General features: G+C 37.4%; 1 protein-coding gene across 1 annotated transcript in view; it reads right to left on the reverse strand.

Annotated features, from left to right (window-relative positions):
- LOC128987967 (leishmanolysin-like peptidase) overlaps nucleotides 1–19,445 on the reverse strand; it is a 170,410-nt gene extending 150,965 nt beyond the window's left edge. Inside the window, exon 1 of the mRNA XM_054409122.1 lies at nucleotides 19,288–19,445. Within this exon, the coding sequence (XP_054265097.1) occupies nucleotides 19,288–19,407 (120 nt within the window). The 5' untranslated portion in view covers nucleotides 19,408–19,445. The remainder of the gene's footprint in view (nucleotides 1–19,287) is intronic.
- Nucleotides 19,446–22,351: the final 2,906 nt, after the last annotated feature.

The raw sequence follows: 22,351 nt of genomic DNA on the forward strand, positions 1-22,351 counted from the left end.
ATTCCAGACCAACTACTATCACGCACTTCTAAAGTTAATTCATAAAGCTATAAAACAGCCTAGAATATTCCAGATAATTGTAGAAACCCATGAAATATTTCATACAATTTAACATTTTACGTAGGGGAAGTCGGGGCACAACGGGATACCGGGGTACAACGGGATAGCTGTATTATTTTTGTTGTATGGTGCTGTAACCTAGTAGTGAAGCGTTTTACTAACTATTCAACTCAAAAGGCAGCCTCGGAGGCCATCTTGTTTCTATTGGAAAAGTGTTACGCATCTGAACTGTTGTGACATGGGTATTTCATAAACTTTTTACAACTTTTAGCAGTTTTCTGCGTAAGGTAAGTTATTTAATATCAAGTTTGTAGCTTTTACTGACATATATCCTTACAGTATGCTTGTTCAGCTCTAGCCTAGTAATATTCTAAGGTGAAATATACGTCTTTTGAATCCAGCATAATTTGATAACCTAAACTGTGTTGTCGGGGTGGAACGGGATAGGGCAGAATGCATTGGTATCCCGTTCTACCCCAATATGTTTTTGTTGCAAGCATATAAAGTAAGTGTTGTCTTAATATTCCAGAGTGTGAGAAATTATACCAGAAAAACTTATCAACAGAAATGAGATGAAGAATCAATTACAGAAGCAGTTGAAGCGGTTATTTCCGTTGAAGTGGGTCGTGAAAAAGATGAAGATATGAATTTTGAATTGCTTTCATGTTGACGAATTTAATATTGTGATGTAATCATGTAAATGAATACTTTTCAGAATAAAGATATATACCAAAACAAAGTTTGTTTTTTTACATTTGAATCTAAAACTAAATGTCTATTTACATTTTAGTTTTCTTTTAGTTTGTTTTTCTCACTAAATGTTTTCTCATTAAATTCCCCATATCCCATTCTGCCCCACAGGAAAATCCCATTCAGCCCCGTGGGTGGGGCGGAACGGGAAATATGTAAACATTATTTAAAATAAAAAAATAAAAATGAAATAAATAAATTTAACCTTTAGTAATGTTACTATTTTGTACTAAATAAAATAAGGTTTCGTTTTCTACCTTTAAGTCGTATTTATTATAGGCTACACCTTACACTGTGTATGGTAATGTAAACAATAAGTATCCCGTTCCGCCCCGAGTTCCCCTATTTGGGTTGAAACCAAAACTTGCCACCTAAAGCAAACGGGATTGAACGCTCATAGTCATATCACTAAGACTAGTTGAATTTCATAGCAACTCTCAGTAAATATTCGTAGTAAAATTGAATATTTTAAAAGTAAATATTTGTATTCAGAGATCAACTACTCTCTAAAGGTGCGTTACGATTGCAAGGATAGTTTAGTAATGTGTATACGACATGCAGACAGACAAATCGATATACAACCCAAAATGCTATCACCATTGAATACAAAAACAATTAATTGGCAACCTTAATACAAAATTAATAAAGTAACTTTTTGCTATTTGTAGAAACCGTTTGATATAGAAACTTATAGAATATTTGGACGCAATAGAATACACTAAATAAACTAAATAAAAGACCAAAACTACGCTAGCCAAATCAAAAAAAATTTTTTACATTAAGCAAAATCAACTAAATTGCTAAAATAAGCTAATAGGCTAAATTATATTGGAAGTACTAAGTCTTTTACCATCGACTGTAATAGCTATTTACCTTACAAGTGTTGTAGTAAGAGAGTTTTTACATCTCGCAGGTGAATGTTGTGCAACGAGCGGAAGCGAGTTGTATAATTTACCGAAGTGATGTAAACACGCTCTTGCGTAACGTGTAACGTAAAAGATTTTACCTGACCCGACAATATACAGGAGGTTACGAACAATATTTTTCATTATCCATTTCACTCATCTTCTAACAGTAACGTTCATTTACAAACAAAAGCTAGGTTAGGAAAATACTTTAAAGCATAACAATAAAATTCAAGCGCACAGCTGATTTCTAGCGTTGGACGTCGTTGGCTCCATAGAGGTATATTTTTTAAGTTAAGCACTCAATGTTATTTAAATGGGTTTCATTACATCACCGAGTGAGTTTTTTCCAACTTTACATCACTCGAGAAGTAACGAAGTTATATACATCACGCTTGGGATAGGGAAGTTTAACATGGCGGGTTAGGTAAATGCTATTACTCAACTTATTTTTTCCGTAGAGGCCGGGTAGAATTCCCTTTCCTCCCCCAACGACTCGCGGATCAGATCACATGTTTCAAGCGACCCTATTATGTACCTGCCAGACCCCCCGGGTCAGTTTGAATGATCCAAAACTACTCTATGACCGCGGATCAATTCGAGCACACGCCACCAGGCATAACAACGCATCGTTGTTTAATACATGTACAGTACATACACCTTTTCATGAAAAATCACGTTCAAAAATACGTTTTCCCTAATTTAACTTTTGCGACTAGTAGATAATTTTTTCCCTAAAATCTCATACAATTTCTAAAGTTTAATTAAATCGGCCAGAATAAAACTAAGGGAATAAATAGAGCACTGACATTCACGTACTCGTCTTTTACAAAATACCTTTGTGAATAACAATTGCTATACAGTAAGACAGTTTGTTTTCAGGCCAAGCTCGTTTGATGTTTACGAAAATAAAATAAAATAATTTTAGTGAAACCAATCAAAAGAAAGAGTTTCGTTTAAGACAAAGCATCACCGTCGGCTATCTGGTTTCTCGGAGTTTATTTCTTAAAGTTTCACATTTCAAAGTAGTTTTTTCTCAAGTTCCTGGTATTAAAAACAGCCTACATAAGCAGTTTCAGCTTACCAGAATCCCTTGTGTTTGATTTATTAACAGCATTTTGGTTACTTGTTAGTTTACTCCTAAGAGCTAAAGTAGAAAACCGCCATGCCTTAAGTTTGTGAGTTTGGAAAATCTTGGGATGTAGCGTTGTGAGGGTACTGAATTGTATCATATAGTTATTTATTGCTGATATCCATTCCACCAATAACAGGGTAACTGTTACCTGACGCAGTTCATAAAAAGCGAAAGGTTTAAAGATATAATGTTGAACGCCGCCATCAGTGACTGCCCAATCTTATGACGTCCGGATCCAGTCTCCCTCTTTCAAGGACAAGCTTCTTCCTTACAAAATAAAAGATACGAGCTGAAAAATAACCTTCGCTGGTCAGTCCTTTCTCCATCGCCCAAGGTCCCCATTGTGCTGACCGCGCCTTCTAAACTGTATGTTGAGCGTTGATCACTTTCCTTGCACGGTTACGTACCTTGCACCATAACGACCCCGCGAGACACCACGCGCCCCTCGCACGACCCAACACGACCCACCTCTCACGCCACCAGCCACCATTGCCACCAGCCACAACGCCACCACACAACCAGCCTCCACGATATGTACACTACTTGCACGACGTAACACCATAACGACCCCACGAGACACCACGCGCCCCTCGCACGACTCAACACGACCCACCTCTCACGCCACCAGCCACCATTGCCACCAGCCACAACGCCACCACACAACCAGCCTCCACGATATGTACACTACTTGCACGACGTAACACCATAACGACCCCACGAGACACCACGCGCCCCTCGCACGACTCAACACGACCCACCTCTCACGCCACCAGCCACCATTGCCACCAGCCACAACGCCACCACACAACCAGCCTCCACGATATGTACACTACTTGCACGACGTAACACCATAACGACCCCGCGAGACAACACGCACCCCTCGACCCAACACGATCAGAAAGTTTGATAAAAAACAACTGCCACATTTCAAAGCACAATCAACATTGTACATCAGAATGGTCAATTAAGTATTTAAAAAAACTAGTCAATCGTAACTGTCAACAACATTAATCAGAATTTCAGCTATAAATGTACGACACAGTGATTGAGAGGTTTGACATTTAATTGATTACGTGACGTCAGGGGAGTGAGTGAGCGGAAGAGGAAGTCCCAGATGAATGCCACTCAGTGTCATGAGTTGTAATATCGCGAGTGGCGAGTGCAAGGTCGCCTACGATAAGCTGCGTGTGGAATGGGCGGTGGCGGTGATCCGTGCTGTGCTGTGACTGTTGTATTGTTGTATAGCTACTGGACAATCCTTCCACATCGGACCGAATTGAAGTGTTATCATTTCAAGCTTAAATTTGAATACAGTAAATCTAATTAACTCGTGAATATGTCAACCACCAATTACATATCGTTAAATACGGTGACACATCGATATTTTCCCCGATCAAGACCCCGAACCGAGCAGGGAGAAGGGAGGTCGAAGGGAGCATGTTTGATAGTGTGTCAGAGCCCAGGGGTCCGTACATCGATCCAGACGGAGAACCAGACATCAGACCGAGCAGGGAGACGAGCGCTCTGGAGGCGGTTTTTGGAGAGAGATCAAAGAAAAGATCGGTCCGGTGTACAGAGTGATGTACGATAGTGTGTCACGGTATATGTTTGCTCCGTACGCCAATGAGAGCGCCGCACCGAGCGCTAGCGTTGCCAGTTCTTTACAGGGCCGGGGATAGCAGCTGGTTCTTTAAATCCGAGCGAGCAGTGGACGAGTTATTGACTCTGGACCACCAGGTAAAACTGTTCGATAGTGGTGCTATGACGAGAGTTTTTAATCGAAAAATATGTTGTACAAATTAAGGATATTAAGGATATACAAAACAGAACATGGTACCCCATGCACAGTAAGAGTAATATAAGCGACTTACTTCATTTGTCTGAGTCCCGATTTAAGATAAAAAAAAAAAAAAAAAAAAAAAAAAAAAACTAAACATAGTAACATAGTAGATTTAATTGTCATGTAGCAGCGCGTGTATGAAGAACGAAGTTTGGGGTCATAACATAAATAACGTACTACAGCGAACTGCAAAGATAGAATGATTAATCTCATAGTGTAAACCAATTCCATCGTTTAAAGTAACTATTTAAAAAAGATGCAGGGACGCCATAAATTAACAACCGGTCAGGATCCCAGGATTCGGGATTTCGTGATAAATACGCCTTGAAAGATTCAAAATATATCCACATTGACTAATTTCTAAATATAATTAATTAGCTTGGGAATAGAATAATAAAACAAAATACACTTTTTAAATTTGACAAGGGCCTTTTATTTTGGTATGACACTGTTAAACTGAATCTAGTTTCTCATGAATTAGAGCTTAAAAAGTAAGTCACGAAATTCAAGATCTGCATTTCTCTAGCAGAACTAATGAATGGTCTACAGTTAACGCGTGCGAGATAATCACAAGACGATGACGTCACGTCACGTGACTTGTGCGGCTGAGTGACGTAGGTAGAGGGAGTTTTCAACCTCCCGCCTTGATGGTAAAGTTGGTCTATCACTAAAACTTTATCAGGTCAAACTGAGATGGACGGTACTAAACTTGATGGTTAGACAACATGCCTTACCTTCTATTTTAGTTCAATTAATCTCAATTTAACCTGCTTTATCACAATATTCCCCTTAATTTGCTAAACACGGACAGCCAAACCGCAGGATCTAAATTTGATATTGTTCAGTGGAGTTTGATATTGTGGGTTTTATCAAGCTGATTTCTGCTAAATACCATTCAGATTTCTACTAAGGCTGGACGTAAAAGTGTCTTTACCACTAAAACTATATAAGTCATTTCAATAATCATTTTAGGAGGTTTGTTATTCTTATTATAAGGAGAATATGCGTCCGGAGCTTTTTTACGATTCGAAACTGGACCCAGCCGTCAATAATTTTTGGAGTTTTGATCAATTATCCTGGCTAAAGACACATCTGATCTGAGTCAGTAGAAAGGTTAAACTGATCATTCCTCTTCCTTCTACATTCATGTTCAGATTTAAACACGCTCCAGGAGGGTTTCGCTATCTCAAAACTTACAATAGCTCTTACGTTGAGACAGGAATGCATTCTTCGGTTGAAATTAACAAATCATACAGATTTAGACGATGAGTTCTCCCTGTCGGTTTGGTGTTTGCATATCAGTCATATGTCTGTAACGAATGCTGATTATGCATGGGTAAACACACTGTTAAATACGATATAATGTCCACCTCCAACACATACACTCGTCATAGCGCTTACAACACAGTGGAGGGTAACTTTCTCGTGTCACTCTGGCGGAATGCTCAGTTGCTCACCACGTTGAGCGGGGTTTGATCGATATTGTACACCCAAACAGTGATATCCTACAGCGAGAAAGTGGTCCGCCCCCGGGCCCGGTGAAAACTAGACACACACCGACACCTGTTATGTTAACATGGGCAGAGGACCTAGGTTGTGTAACGATGGACCTGGACATTGGACAATCCCCTCTACAAACTCAACATACACACTAAACTCTTTAGTTTGTGTACTATTAAAATAGTTTACATATTCAGTTACTTTACACGGTGTTAGAAACTGGCTATAGGTAGTTTTAACATTTTACGTGCTATTATAGATCGGTACTTAAATTATGAACATTTGGGGGGAAATTTAATTGATTTTTCAATATATAATTGGTATATAAATTTATAAATGCAATATAATGAACAACACCGACTGTTTAATATTCATGTTTAATCAAATTGTTTAGCATCTCTAACTTAGCTGGGTGGTTAGTGCTCGTCTAGTAACCAAAGTGTTGCTAGTTCGATGCTGCAAAAGGCAGAAACGTTTTGATTGCTCGAAACTGGACGGCTCTCCTTGATCATGACCAATTAGTAAATTATTCTGGAGAAATAAATCGTTGGTCTTAGTATCAAAGCTGCTAAGGCATCTCCATTCTACACTCATCCTTCATTCGTATTTGGGTTTTGTACCCCAATACCAGTAACAAACCTAAGTGAATTTCAATTCACAATGCTGTGGATAGAAGTAGGGCGAGCACGTGTAACTTTATACGTTGTTGGTTGGTTTATATTTATTGACTTCTTATAATTAACCATTGATTAGATTTTACACGCTTTCATGGGTGTATACTTATTTGATCTTCTGGCGTATATGCCTAACAAAAACACATGTATATTGTCAGGCAATTTGTCAGGGTAGAATTAAGCGGCACCCTTTATACTTTACCTATTCGTAAAATTATTTTTCATAAGTACTGTTAATACTGTAAATACTGTTCGATGAAAGTAGGTAAAGCCATAAAAACCGAAACCTCATACAAGCGGAGAAGGAACTTTACTTCTCCCTAAGCCAGGCGATACTATTACAAATGACAGTAAATGCATGTCTAAAGTTGGCAAACTACAGGTTTGCTGTGTTTGCAATTGTGCCAAATCAATCGTTAGAATTCTATTTACAGGACAAATTCTTTAACGGTTTTGTAACACTTTAATTAGACTAACTAGAGAAAAGTTAATATTAACTGACCTTTGTTACTAACCACAAGCCCCAAAACCAAACTTGAGAACAGTCAGAGTAATCTTATTGTGGAATTGTTTCCTCTTTGTAAGTATTTCCAATATCGCCCTGGGAGTCTTTGTCAGTTTACTACATAATTGACTTGAAATGTTGCTTTGTGCCTAAGTAGCAATAAGTTATTGTAACTCAAATTGGAAATTTAAAGATAATTTCTTTGAAAATACAACATTTTAAAAGTTCTTATATAGTTTTAGTTACTTTATATTATGACATGTGAACGTTTCTAAGTGTGTGAGTATGTCACTTTGAGATTCACGTAAAAACTACAGGGCCAACTGAGCTGAAATTTTGTAGGAATATAGCCAACGAAATTTCAATGGTGGATGTGTAATTATTTATGCGGCTGGTCTAAAACCCCCACTTTATTCTCTTCCCCTGTCCTCTTCACGTTACGAAGCAAGATTATAGTAGCTATTTGTTAAAACAATAATAACGTACCTTTAAGACTCAAACTAGTTTAAAAATGGATGTCTACACAGTAAGAAAATGCCTCATTCGTTTCATTAACAATTTACGCTAAATTTAGTCTAGCAACAAACGTTATGAAATACCGCAGTTAAAACACCCTTTGGCTTTTTAAGACATTCTTAAATGATAAAATGTGTCAATACACCAACATAATATAGAGTTGTGTGAAAAATAAATAGATTAAGAATACGTCTCCAGAAATAACTTCAATATCGGTGACTGAACGACAAAACAGACAGGTAGACAAACGGGGATGACGCGTCAGCTGCATAGAAATGACGTCATCGCCGACTCATGGTAACCACTGGATGTGGATACTTTACCTCTGTGTTATACTACTGCATATTGCTGTATACTAAATAATATATTTGATGAAAGTTACATGACAGAACCTCAAAGCTGTTGTTTGTAAAATGAGCTATGTTTAAAAGAGTGTCAACCACAAAAAAACTAGATACAGTACACATACAACATACCTCGATTGTAATATGATAATAGTAACTTGAAACATATAGCTGCGGAGAAAATCAGGAACGAACAAAGTTTATGTACACAGAACTGTCATTCCCCTGAATACTGCAATACATTTTAATGTCCCTACGGTTTTCTATAATTTGGTTGAAAAAATCCTCATTCGAAATAGAGAGGTTCTTAGATACCGAGGACTTTCGTAGTGATTTAAATCAAACAACTCTAAAATCCACTTTTAAATTTTAGTCAGCAAGTATCGCGTTTAGACTCTTGGCTATAATATAAAAGGTTCAATTCCCCCGGGCTCGTCTTGAATGAAGAAACCCCCGCCCTTGAGATTGCACGACACATCGAAAGCACAAAGCCAGCAAACAGCGAAAGGTTCACTTTGCATAAATCGTGTCTTTGAGGCGAGCGAGGGCGAGGGCGTCGTCACTAGAGGCGAAGTGATGGTCAAGTTATCACTTCACCACATTTACTCGCTTATGTAGGATTATGATGTGGTTATGTGTTTTGATTTCTCTCTGAAACATGAATGAGCAACTTTCTGTATGCAAACAAGAACTGTAAATAATTTATCAAGGTTATCAACCAATGATAAGACTCGACACAGAGCACTATCACCTCATACCTCGTGATATTTTCTTCTACGGTTTAAAACCATCTCAAGATTCAATTTTTTAATATTGTGCATTATTTGAGTTTTTTACAAGAATGGTTATATCTTAATGGCTAATGGTGGAGAAATTTAAGTAGGTATATTTACATATTCGATGCAGTATCTTCTTGAAGGAGTAACAATTGATTGTATTGTTAAAACATTAACCCCTTTAAAAGTGGCATGAACATAATGTCATAAACCAAGCAAAATAAATACGGGCTGCAATATAGTAGGCAGGGTTGCAATAAATGTAATTAATTGTTAACTATAATCATATAAAATTTAACTCTATCAATTTAAAAGTATTTAAAATGTCAAGTGTTAAAAGTGCAAAGGTTTACTTACAAATCATGGCAAGATGTGAAGGTAAAGTCACTAAAATGTATCAATACAGACCAATCTTGTAAACTGTACTTATCTCCTTTGCTTTTATCCGCCATTGTATTTTCTTAAACTGAAGTATACATCCCATCTCAATGGATTATCCTTCCTCAGTTTTCTTAGTAAAATAGAATTACCCTTTCACAGTTTAGCTTAGTTAAAAATATACCCTGTTAGATTGTTGGCTTGGATAAATAGTTGGAATATCCTACAGAAATCAGCAATATTGAAAGCCACAAAATGTTTCTATAAAGACCACAAAGGTTAAATTTTGTTTCTAAAAGCGCTGGTGGGTGTGTAACTATTTTATACAACATATGTAAAGATGTTAGAAAGATAAAAATGTTTCTTTTGTGTCCTCTTTACGTTACAAAGCACGGGTACAACAGCTAAGTATTCAATAAATAGATCACCGCAACCTGTCGATGGCTCAAACCAAACGCGTACCTATAGTCAAATGTTGCACGCTCAGCCCTAGCTTCCATCTAAACGGATTCAGTATTGTGTTTTATAAAGTTGAAATCATATTAATTTGCCACTATATAATGGTTTGTAGTTTGTATTTCAACAAAGACTAGAGGACAATGTCTGATTCTAGAAACAAAATGTTCTTATTAAATTTACACCTTATTCACATACAACAGGGCAATTTCAACAACACTCCTCTGATGCAATCGATGCATTTATCTTTTCTCTTTCCACTTGATGCCTCCTCTATTTCGTAGTCGTGCCGGAAGAACGATCCGTTGCCATATTTCTCCTCATGCCTCATAGTTCCGACACCGGCGTGAAGATCACAATCACCAGTGGGTCCGAGGAAGTGAAAAAACTCATAAAAACCGTCCAGGAGAGTCTTGAGGTGCCGCAGACAATGGGTCGCCGGAACTGCAGCCGGGAGGTGACATAATCACGTAATGTCTAGGAGCGTGTGTTAGCATTGCTGGGGACAGGCTCCTCAGTCAAGTCCCCGTTGTTGGAATAACTAAAGTTGTATCTCCAGCCAGAACCTTGCATCATTGACTATCGGGAAGCTTGCAGGTAGAAAATGCGTGTGAATAAATTGTCTGTGTACATACACATCAATTTAGCTGTCTCTGGTTAAACCATCGACTAATGTATCAATAGTCATGGGTTTTTTTTAAACTTGTGTTAAAATAAGATTATTATTTTTGCTCAAGGGTTAAAAAAGAACTTGTTTTAAGGCTATTAAACGAATATTAGAACGAAACAGTATGGATCATAATCATAAACAATCATGTCACGGGCCTGAAAGTAAACATGTTTTATTAATATAAAAATGGAACTGTTAAAACCCCGCCCAAAGACATCTATATCTGGCATCTAGGCATTAGGTCCAGTAATAACGTCACTTGTTTATGTTTATGATACACTAGCTGTAACCCGCGGGTTTTGCCCCGTTTAACTTCTTAGTTTTCAAGATTATCTCGTTCGCATGGCTCAATCACGTCCTGGTTGAAGTTTGTTCGCTACGCTCACTCACCTTTAGGTTGGAGCTCGTTCGCTGCGCTCACTTGCCTTCAGGTTAGCTCGTTCACTACGCTAACTCGCCTCCAGGTTAAAGTTCATTCCCTACGCTCACTCACCTTTTGGTTGCAAATTAGCTGCTGTCATAGTAAAAGAAATAATAGTGCTGCACCCTGTTGGTAATCCTTGCAACTTTAATGCTATTGAACATCATAGAACAGAAGCAACTTGTTTAATTGAAACAGCTGTTAAGATTCAATAATTCCATTTCTCATAAGGTTAACATGGGAAACTCCAGAGCCACTGGGGCGAAACCCGAAAGGATTTTTGAAATAAGAATATGCATGTTAATCGGGAATGTGAGCTATCATCATGCCAAATTTCAGCCCAATCCGACCAGTATTTTTCCGTTCACTTGTCACAAACATACATCCATACATCCAAACTTTCTCATTTATTTAGTAGGATGCAGTTTCTGTTGTAATACAAGTACTCGTGGGTTCTTCTGAGTGGTAAGAGAAGGAACGTAGAGGTGAAATACTAAAGTGCAACTGTGGTCACATTACCCTTACATTGTTAGTCAAAGTTCAAAGAAGTATTTTCATTCAATGAGATTGAAGTACAGTACTGTCGAAATAAATATTAGATTCAATGATTACTATATAATAAACATATATTGTATTGTTTCGTGCATATTTTTGTCATAATGTGCCGACCCTAATCAAATTATTTGCTTACATAAAAAGAACTAGAATATAGAAGAGATCTACTTATTCTTTGTGGTAGCTATTAATCTATTATTAGTATTTCTCATTTGAACACACTTTCCACAGGCTAACACATTGAGAAACACACAAGAGGCTAACAGTTAATACCGTGTACTGACATACTCGGAGTCGTGATGTTGAAAGACTACTTGTATCTTGTATGTGTGTAATACTTGCAACACTATAAATCAAGCAGCAAGAAATCGGCTCACCAAGTCTCGACAGAGTCTAATTTAGATCTGGTCCAGGATGAATGGACAACCTGACAAACCGGAAGTCCACGACCGACTCCGGATGGACCAGTTACAGGAGTGTCAAGTCACAACGTTTCCGGTCAACAAGTTTGTTACGCACAAAATGGACCTAAGTTGTTAGACCTTAGTAGGTATGAGACAACAGCCAGAAATTACCAACGTTTTTACAACACTTTCACTTAAATTGAGTTACGTGCAGTTTGACTAGACAGGCCATTGTCTAACTGTGCAAGTTTATCCAACGTCGCATTGTACATTAGTTTATAATGAAGCCGTGGTATGACTTTAATCAATAGCTAACTTTAGGTCCAATGTCTAGACGTTAAAACAAATATTTGTATATAGACTGATTGAAACATTATGTTTAACATAAGTTAAATATGATATGGCGTCATATTACCGTACTCAAAAATTTTACTATTAATGGCATAATAATGTGTTTTAATTTCACAATAAAAAAACTACTCATGGTGTTTGAAAATAAAGTCCTAAGAAAAATATTTGGACCAGTGCAGGAGGGAGAAATGTGGAGAATAAGGAAAAATAGAGAGCTAAGATCACTATACACCGACCCACATATAGTTGCAATAGTTAAAGGAAGAAGGTTAAGTTGGATAGGGCATGTTCTAAGAAGAGAGAAAGGAACAGGACAGTATGAAGTTTGGAGAGCCACACCTGGAGGTTGGGAAGGCCGAAGTTGAGATGGACTTACCAAGCATTGAACGACATTAGGACAATGGGTGAAAATGTCAACTTGGCAGAAGACAGAGAAGGGTGGAAGAGGCTGGTACACGAGGCGAAGAATCAACTGAGGTTTATGGAGCCACGGCAGAAGTACCTAAGTATATAAGTTCATTAAAAATTATACTGACAATCTAACCAAAATAAAAGACACAGGTCGTAGGCAGTATTAAAAGATCATGAGAAATCGCCACCGAAATAATCAGTCTTTATAATTCAACATGGAAATGCATTCTTTGTCTAAGGCAAAAAAGGTACGTTGTGTGACGAAGAAAAAAACTCCTAGATTTACAGCTAAATCATGACAATAGCCAGACGATCTTCGCTAAACAACAGTAGCTCGGATCCAAGCCGTGTTTCGAAAATATAGTGTAGCTCAAGTGTTACGTAATTGCATCCTGGGGGAGTGTTTACTCTAAGTTCCGGTCGGAGAGAGTTATTATGCTGATAATGTGAGAGAAGCAATAAGACGGAGACCGCGACGCGGCGCCCGCGGCTACCTCGGCATCCGGACACCTTCACATCCGTACATGTGTTAACAGTTTGGTGGGAGAACTCGCTAGTGATCAGCTGCGGCTACGGGTCTGACTGACGTCCAGATGATTGAATTAAGTCCATGTCTAGAGAGCGGCACAACATGGCTCGATAATCTGCAAGAGGCTAGACAAAATACGAACAGTATACCTACTAAGCTAAACTATATTTATGGTTGAAGTTGTAAACACCTTGTAATACATTAATAATTCCTCTAATCATGTTCTTGAGATAGCTAAACAGAGTTGATGCAGATAGTTTATTTTCAATATCTGTCTTTCACCAAAAGTTTTCGCGAATACACACAACATTTTGGCAGTATGGTTTGGAACTTTCCCGCTACATCAGTATTTTAAAAATAACTTCGCATACAGTTTCCCAGAGGGGTTGCTTTCGTATTTATTTGTTTGCTTTCATTTTGTCTCAAAGTTAGTTTGTCTTTACATTCACGTCCTTAATATGTTTCAAAACTATCCCGCTGAATTGCGAAGAAGTTACTTTTAAAGTCAAGTAAAACAACAGTCGATATCATACAAACTGCTTACACGGTTAGACTAATTTTAACTGGACAACAAACAGAGTAATCAAAATGCGTCATTCAATCTAATCACTTACAGTTGTATACTTACTACCTGTTAATCAGTTCAGGCCGAGTCTGAGAGCTTTCAACTTTCCTTTTAGATTCGTGGTGCTTCGGTGTTCGAAACGACAAAGGCAAACTTCAAATCCGCGCGCTGACAGGGCAAGTAGAGTTGTTTGCGCGGAGGAAAAGATTACCAGTCTGATTACCGGTCGATTACCTGATGATTACTAGATGATTACCTGATGTCCTAACGATGCGCGACGCTTGTACAAGCGAGGTCGAGCTTTCGTTTCCTCCTGCGAGAAAACAACAATCTCGCCTCTGTACTGGGTTGTACTACGTAAATGCACGTGTTATCTACAATACAATAACAGTTATCTGAAGAGAAGAGTAAACTACATGAACCATCGCGATGACGACACAACATCATGTAGATAGAACTTCGGGAAACGCCACCACAAAAACTCCACTACCTGTGTGCAGACCCAGGGGTTGTACAGTATCTGAATGTCGAGTGAAGTGCACAGCAACGCCCGACACCATGATAATGTCAAGGGTAACTGCCCAGACTGTGGCATTTCTCTGCAAGAGCTTTCACATTCACTATCCGCACATGTGTTTACATTTCGTGATAAATATTGATCCGCCCACTAATAACTGGTTAATTTTCACCTTAATTGTTAATTGAAAATAAACCCTTCTTCTTCAGGGTGTAATTGATCGCAATGTATTTTCTCATGTTTAAATTAAACGGGGCTATGTGATTATCGTGAGTGACTATAGATTAAATCGGATAACTCATATAACGTGCGATCAGGCTCTGAAAGCACTGCAGTTCGGTAATAGACGGCGAGCTAAACAGACAAAAACGCAACAATCCAAATTATCATCAAAGATATTTTTTTCTCAATAAAAAAAACATAATTTCGAACCTATAGGAAAGTGCCTAAAGGAAGACTAAAGGAATTTTTACAGGTGCCTTACCATGGTAAGCAATCGTGGATGTTAGGTTATATTAGTCATCTACTACATGTTATTCAATAATTTAGATTGGTTTAAAGGCAGTTAATTTAAAACAAACATAATGAATTTCTAGCTACAAGTAAAAATAAAAATACCAAACAAACAAGGCAAAAGTCTAGATATAAAATTGCGTAACTTTTTCTTTTGCTTTATACATGCAAATAAGCAACACAAAACATAAAGTAGAATAATTGCATGAGCGTTAAATGTCAAATTCAGAGGTCTTACTTATCAAATCATCAAAAGTTGGAATGGAAAACATTGTTGAGCGTTGGCTATGTGGTCCTGTAAACTTTCCCATTCCACCGGTGTTTTCACCGAGTTAATTTTACTCCCAGAAAACTTTAAATCCAGCATTCCCTTTCAGCGTCACATGCATATCATTATTAAAACATGAAGTTGTTTTGTGTTTTGTGCGACAAAAGATTAGTTAACTAACCCCGTTGACATTACGGACCACGAGTGCAGTGAGACGGTTGAGTAAGACGAATAACGAAATATATACAGAATTTCTCATCTGAAAAAGCCTAAATAAACAAATAATCTTAACATATGGCACTATTTTAAAGGAGTTAGTTAGCACCGTCAGCATTTCTTTGGATTTTTAAAAGCGAACGCTAAAAATAAATTAAACGCAACGGGTGAAGCCCTAAAGGAAATTACTTTTCGGTTACCTGTCATCCCTTCACTAGATCGAAGCATTAAAATGACACCTCAATCGTATAAATATAGGTTCAATAGGACAGCTGGCAAAAGGATGTTACGGAGACTTTGTTTATGTTCCGAGTCCATGACATGGCGTAATATTGCTGTTTCTGTTTTACCATAGAGCCCCCCACAGGATGTTTCATGAGTCTTGCGAAATGAACAAGAACAAACAAATATAATACACTAAAATAACTTTTCCACGAGATTTTTGAAACACCTCACATTTCGAGCTTAACTATGTGTGTTTTCTCGAAAAACAGAATTTAAGTACGCCCTCTGTGACTAATTGTGTCCTAATAAACTGAATAACTTGCTGACACCAGAGTTGATTGGTTCAGATGATGTCGCAACATGTAAACATTGACACATACCGTGACAAGCCATATTGTCCAAGCCAAGACATTGCATTGTACCAACAACAACCAACGTCGACCCAGGACCCAACCACTCTCACGATGCAACTCACGTTACGCCACAGTTGTTAATTGTGTGACACAATATTATATTGTGAACTAGACAAAAGATATGATAAAATCTCCCAAGGTCTGTGAGAAACCCAGCAGAGCGATAATCCGCCCTACATGGAACAGCGATGCGGTGAGGTAATTATCGGCATCTGCAACTACATTCTGAGACAATGCAAATAATTACTGCAAATAATAAACAAATAATAAGTAATATAATGTACAGTAATGACATGCTTTAGCAGTTTATTACTGTGACAACTAAAACAAAGTTTCTTTTTGCAGAGAACACAAAAGGTCGGTCATTTATCAAAGTTAATAAGTCGTGAAAACATTGTTAATCTTAATATAAAAATATTTTTGCCGTCGTAAGCTCTCCAGTAACTACAGTTCTTTTTGTTAAGCATTTCTGTTTCACAGAAACACTGCTACCGGCGAGTGGGACTTTATGTTTGAAAATCGTTGTTTAATATTTACTAGAGGGTTTAAAATTAAGACTTTAATTATACCAATAATCAAGACTAATAAAAACTCAGTCGTAAATAAAATTTTAACCAGTCTAATTTATTTGACATTTAAATTCGTAGCAAATCTATGTTCATTTTTACATGAAAACTTGGCTACGTGAAATCCAGATGTAAATACACCGTATAACTTGGGTACAATTCCGGGGAACAAAGAATAATTCTTAAACAAAATTTAATACTGACGTCACATTCAACCTCCCCCTTTCACTCGCTCACGTTTTCTGTGAATATTCATATATGCCGTCAAAAGAAAGTTATACCCTTGACAACAATTCAAGCGCCCAGGGCGCGGCAATGCCATGAATGAGGAAATTAGCTCCAAGGCGCGCGTCCTTTGACAGAGCTTCCACACGGCGGCGCGACTTTCACTCACGGTGGGTATTTAATTTTTTATGTGTGTTTGGAAAAGCGATGATAGTTCAGCTGGTTGGCTGGATAGCTGAGAATATGAGAAATATTTAAAAGGTTTACATAGCTACGAGGCTTTCCGGATGAGTCTTCGGCAAACATTATGCTTGTGTATGATTGATTCGTCGACGATGAACGAATAATTGAGTTAATTAATTTATCGTTTAAGGTTCATGGGAGTAGTGGCACGCATATCACACATTTATTGTAGGGGTCAGGGGTGTCGCCAAAGGGTGGGGGGGGGGGGGGTAGGGGGAGCCATCCCCCCCAATCTCCTTTGAAAAGTGTAAAAGTTGGGAAATTTGGGGTATTTGAAGGTACGAGTTGGGATTTTAGGAAGTTTGAAACTGTTGTTCAACTGTCAACTTAAAAGTGAATTTTAAACTAAGCAGACATTTAACCTTATAAACTAATAATTAAAGTAAAAAAGTGTTGGAAATGTCATATTCGTAACGTATCTGTAGTACACAGTAATTCAAGGCTTTAAAGGGAAATTTCTTTCAGAGCTATGTGTGGAGAGCCGTATCCACCGAGTTGTTATTTTAAATTGATTTTAACAGGCTGAAAACTTACTGTATTATTTAGGCTATTGATCAGTAGACCTACACAGTGTGACCATGTGTTGTGGCACTCAAGACAAAGGCACGATCAACAATGAAGATTGACAGTCAAACCATGAAGAGGATTTAAAGGTAAAATACCCTTTTTACTTTAATTAGTTGGAAATCTGAGTACAGTCATAAGTCATAGTTGGAAAATTCGAGTCGCAAAGTTGGGAAATCCGCGTAAAATAGTTTGGAAATTCAAATTGTCTCCAACCCCCCCCCCCCTCCAATATTGTTTTCGTACGACGCCCCTGGTAGAGGTACATACCAAAAGGGAAAGAGGTCTGTCGAGTATGGAGTATACAGTACCACGAACACTTGAACAGACCCTTTATGGATCATAAACCTACATAACTGATACATCTGGTCCGAAATATATATTTCATCACTAGGGCCTATATTGTTCGTCATATTGCATAATTAATTAACAACTTAAAGATATTGTTTAACACTGTTTAACTTTATTGCACAATAACGCCAATGAAATACATGGTGGATGTTCAGTAAAACAAATTAAATTTCTTCTGAAACAAAATTTCCACCTGCACCTGACAGATCATGTTTTACGCTCAATAGACATATCCTGGGTCTAGGTCAGTACAACAGTAGACATAGGCGGCTTGCCATTGCCCGGATCGTGTTGCAAAAGAATTCCACACTCTCGTTCACGGTCGACCTGTTTGTCGATTGGTCTGGTTCCCGCGCCTGCCGTGTGATCGATAATGCCGGTTGCAGCAAAACTATAACATCTAGATAACAATACCATTGCAAAATATAGCCAATTTATCAGCCAATGGGTTATATTCACGGTTAGAATGGCGGTTCTGTATTGTGAGTTCCCCACGACATAGTAAAATATAATTACGGTACGGTACAAATTTCTTAAAATTAAAATTTGAATACAGAAGCACCACCAAAAAAATAAATTCAATAGGCTCAAAGTATGTTTTTTTTTACGTCAAACCAAAGTTAAGTCTGAAAAAACACAGACTGGACTGGACCTGACCTAGCAATTCAATAAAATTTAAATGGAGTTGCGTGAAAACCAAATACAACGGAACCGGAATGTGTTGAAATATTGGATAAGTTTAGCTGCAATACATGACTTGTCGTTAGTACAGAATAGAAATTACAAGTAAATATTTTAACTGTAAGTTTAAACTGTTTAAAAAATTTAAGACAGTGCGAACACAAAAATAACAAACAGCGAAACAGCTACACCCAGCAATTTAACTATTATTAGCTGAATTGCTGAAGTTAGGGTGATGCTTTATACAAAGTAAACAATAAGTGTGCATTGAAATTAAGGTAAGTTAGATGTAAGTTAATAAGGACAACTAAAAACGCAATTTTGTCTAATTTATCTAAGATTATGTACCTCCCTGCATAATAACGGTGTCTGATTTATTTATAGTTTCGTGCCTACCAACAGTATCAGTACTGTATATCGATTAGCAAGTTTATAAATCACGTTGTTTGGTTAACATTTAAGTTGCACTAACCAATAACAAAATATGTGACAAGTGAATTTATTATAGGTTATGTCAGATTAATTTATTATTTGGACACTTTTAACACTGACTAGAGGTGTATAGTCAATGCTTTTAACCATATATTACGGTCGCATTAGCTAATAACCCAAATTAATTGACTAATAAATCCCCCAAATCAACTCTGTCGTAAAAGGGGGCGTTTGTTTACTACAACCATGTGATAAAAAGTGACAGTTCTGTGATGGTGCCGCCAACAGACATAAAACTACGATTTCTTTGAGAAGTATTGATTTTTACCTCATTTGGCTTTGGATGCTGGTGACTGCAGTGCCGCTTCGTGAACATCCCACTCACAATATTCACTAAAATCATCACAAACACAGCACAAGTACATTTCCATTTCACTTTCACAGCCATGTCTACCTCACAGCAGCGACGGACAAGAAACGACTGACGCGGACCGGACGCGAGGCGAGTGATAGAATGAAACGAGGAGAGAGACAGAGAGCGAAAACAAGAACGAGTCCTGCGATTGGTAGAGGCAGTGCTGCCAACGTTCGATATTGAACTACAACTACAACAAAGGAGTTTCCTGTCTCGCCCGCCAGGAAGCAGCACTTCTTTGCGGGAGAGATTGAGATAGAGAACTATGGGATAATAATTTTCAATAATTGAATTTATACGCCAAATATAATTTTAATTCACTGTCTCAATTCAATAGAGATGCAGTTTCGTCTCTTGTTCTGAGTTAAAAAAAAAACATTTGAAAATATCAGGTTAGAATTAGTAAATGAAACAAATAATTAAACAGTCAGGTTAGAATAAATAAAACACTAAAATTTCTCAATAACTCTAATCTACTAAATTAGTGATTACTATAAGGGGAGGTCTGTTTTATGGTGTTGTCTACATAAAATGAGCTTTCAAAGACATGTTTATGAGAATATAAAATATGAAGTAAGATACACTAACTCCAAAACTATTCAATGTATTTTACATAAACTGTAATTACTGTAAATATTTACAGTGTGAAAACATCGAATGAGGTTATAGGAGACTTTGATAGTGTTGGAACAAATGTAAACGGTGCTAACACGTAAAATACTAATCAAGAAATTAATACCATTTTGTTATCTGGCTTAGATTTTACAAATTATAGGAGTTAATATTGTTCTAAACAAGTAGCTCAGTAGTATATGTTTTCTCAGTTAAGAGCCCTTGGAGCTTGGAGCCTAGACTTTCTAACTCATAAAACAATTTAAAAAATACAAATACAATTTTTAATCTCACAGAATACTAGATATTTTACAATCACTTAAGTATTTTAAATAGTATATTTCGTACCTAAGGCCGAAAATGCATTTCGGTCCGTGGCACGAAAGCTATTATTCACCACACTATACCCTATTACCTACCACTATTAACTAGTGCACATGTTGCTCGAATTCGAGCAATTGCAAAGTATTACAGGTGTTATTTCACAACGAATAACAGTCATAATTTCCGAAGAGTTTGCTCAAAGATAATAATCAATCACTCCTCTCCAGTTATCGAAACTGAAAACGAGCTCACTCTGAAAACGAACGCTGTTGTGTGTGTAATATTTTTACTACGAACAGCTGTTTTAGTATGCAATAATACGAATTATTTGTCTGTTTAAGTAAACAGATCTTGTCTTCGTAAGAAATACAGTGGGATTTTGATGGCCTTTGTGGCAAAGCCCGAGGACTTTTATTACAGGAATTGGTGAAAAGTCTACACAAAAAAATACTTAATTTCGACACATCGTTTGTAAAAATCCGTCCAATATTAACGGAGGAGTAGTGTTTCGTAGAAATCGCCTTCACGTATTATATGTAAACACAACTACAACTTCAAGGCTATGTAAAGAAATTATTTGAGGAATCAACAAAAATAATAATAAATAGTTGCAAGCAGCAGTGACAATAAAACAATTCTATTTCAATGCTATGGATACTGACTGTGTATTTAATATGCATTCATGTTTTAAGAAAGTAAGCGGGCAGCTGATTTTGGGGCCCCAGGGATGTAAAAACCTTCACGGTCCCCAAATGACGATGACAGCTGGCGGCATGGCCAGCAAAACGTAACTTTCAGCTACAAATTAACGATGTAAAACAGCTAAACACATCATAGTGTGGTGAAAAATATTTTGAGGTGGTAAATAACTCTTCAGCATCTGTAAAAAAAATCAACATTGTTCTTATGGCAGGCAAATCCATGATGGCCGTTGGGTTCCATGAACTCCCTTGGAAATCAATATAAAACAACAAACATTTTAAACCTCATAGTATTTTTTTTCCTAGGACGCTAGGCACGAGCCCGGAATTGTTTTTCACATTACTTCAGGCTAGACCTAGGGGTTAGATAAAATCCATTGGTGATATGGCGTGATTTGAACCCGGGACCCCATGAGCCGGAGTCCCGCGCTCTAACCACTAGACCAGCTCGCTCCCCAATCTCATAGTATACAAGATATTTAAATTATAATCACTTTGGTGTTTGAAAAACTATTTTTGGATGATAATTAGCTTTTCAGCAGTTGTTTGAAATCATCCAAGATGGCCGCTAGCCTCCAATGACTCTTAATAATTATGATTACAAATTGGTTAACTATCAATGAAATAACTTTTATTTGTCTCTTACATGAGGGTCAATTTATAACATGTCCTTTATCCTTATAGGTTATATCATAGAAGCAGCACAGCAAACCTCCTGTAGAAGGTTCATTTGTTAAACTAGTTATAATTTTGTACTTAGTTTTATTTACCATTTTTTCATCGCTATCCGCCATAGTAAATTAAACGAGAAAGTGGTAAAACTTTCTTTTGTACTGTTAATTTAATTATATAAATAAATAAAATTGATAACTATATTTACAGATGTAATGATTTGCCTTTACATATAAGTCGCCGAAGTCGTCTCAAGAAGCCTTATACGATCCAGCCGACCAACTAATTCTTTTCAAAAAGTCAATAAGACAGTAATAATTTTTTGAGTACATTGCCATTGCATTTGAGTAGTAGTCTAGTACGTTTTTAATGTTTATTACATATAGCTTTTAGAAACCTGAAAAATCGTGGGAACAATGCCCCTCTCGTCGCGAGTAAAAGATTTTAAAATCATATTCATACAAATATTTGATAGACAAACGCTCAACGCATAATGATGTACAATTGTGTTTGTAGAGGGGATCCGAGATGATCGAAACAGGGTCTAGTCACACTGGGTCACCATGGTGGCGACACCGGTGGCGACACTGGTGGCCGGTCAAAATGTGTATGGACCACCAGCTCAGCCACCAGTGCAGCAGCTGCAGCCACAAAGTTCACATTTGGAC

This window comes from Macrosteles quadrilineatus, unplaced genomic scaffold (assembly GCF_028750875.1).
Source record: "Macrosteles quadrilineatus isolate MER2022 unplaced genomic scaffold, UCM_ALF_1.0 Scaffold_1__1_contigs__length_201487025, whole genome shotgun sequence".
NCBI lineage: Eukaryota > Metazoa > Arthropoda > Insecta > Hemiptera > Cicadellidae > Macrosteles > Macrosteles quadrilineatus.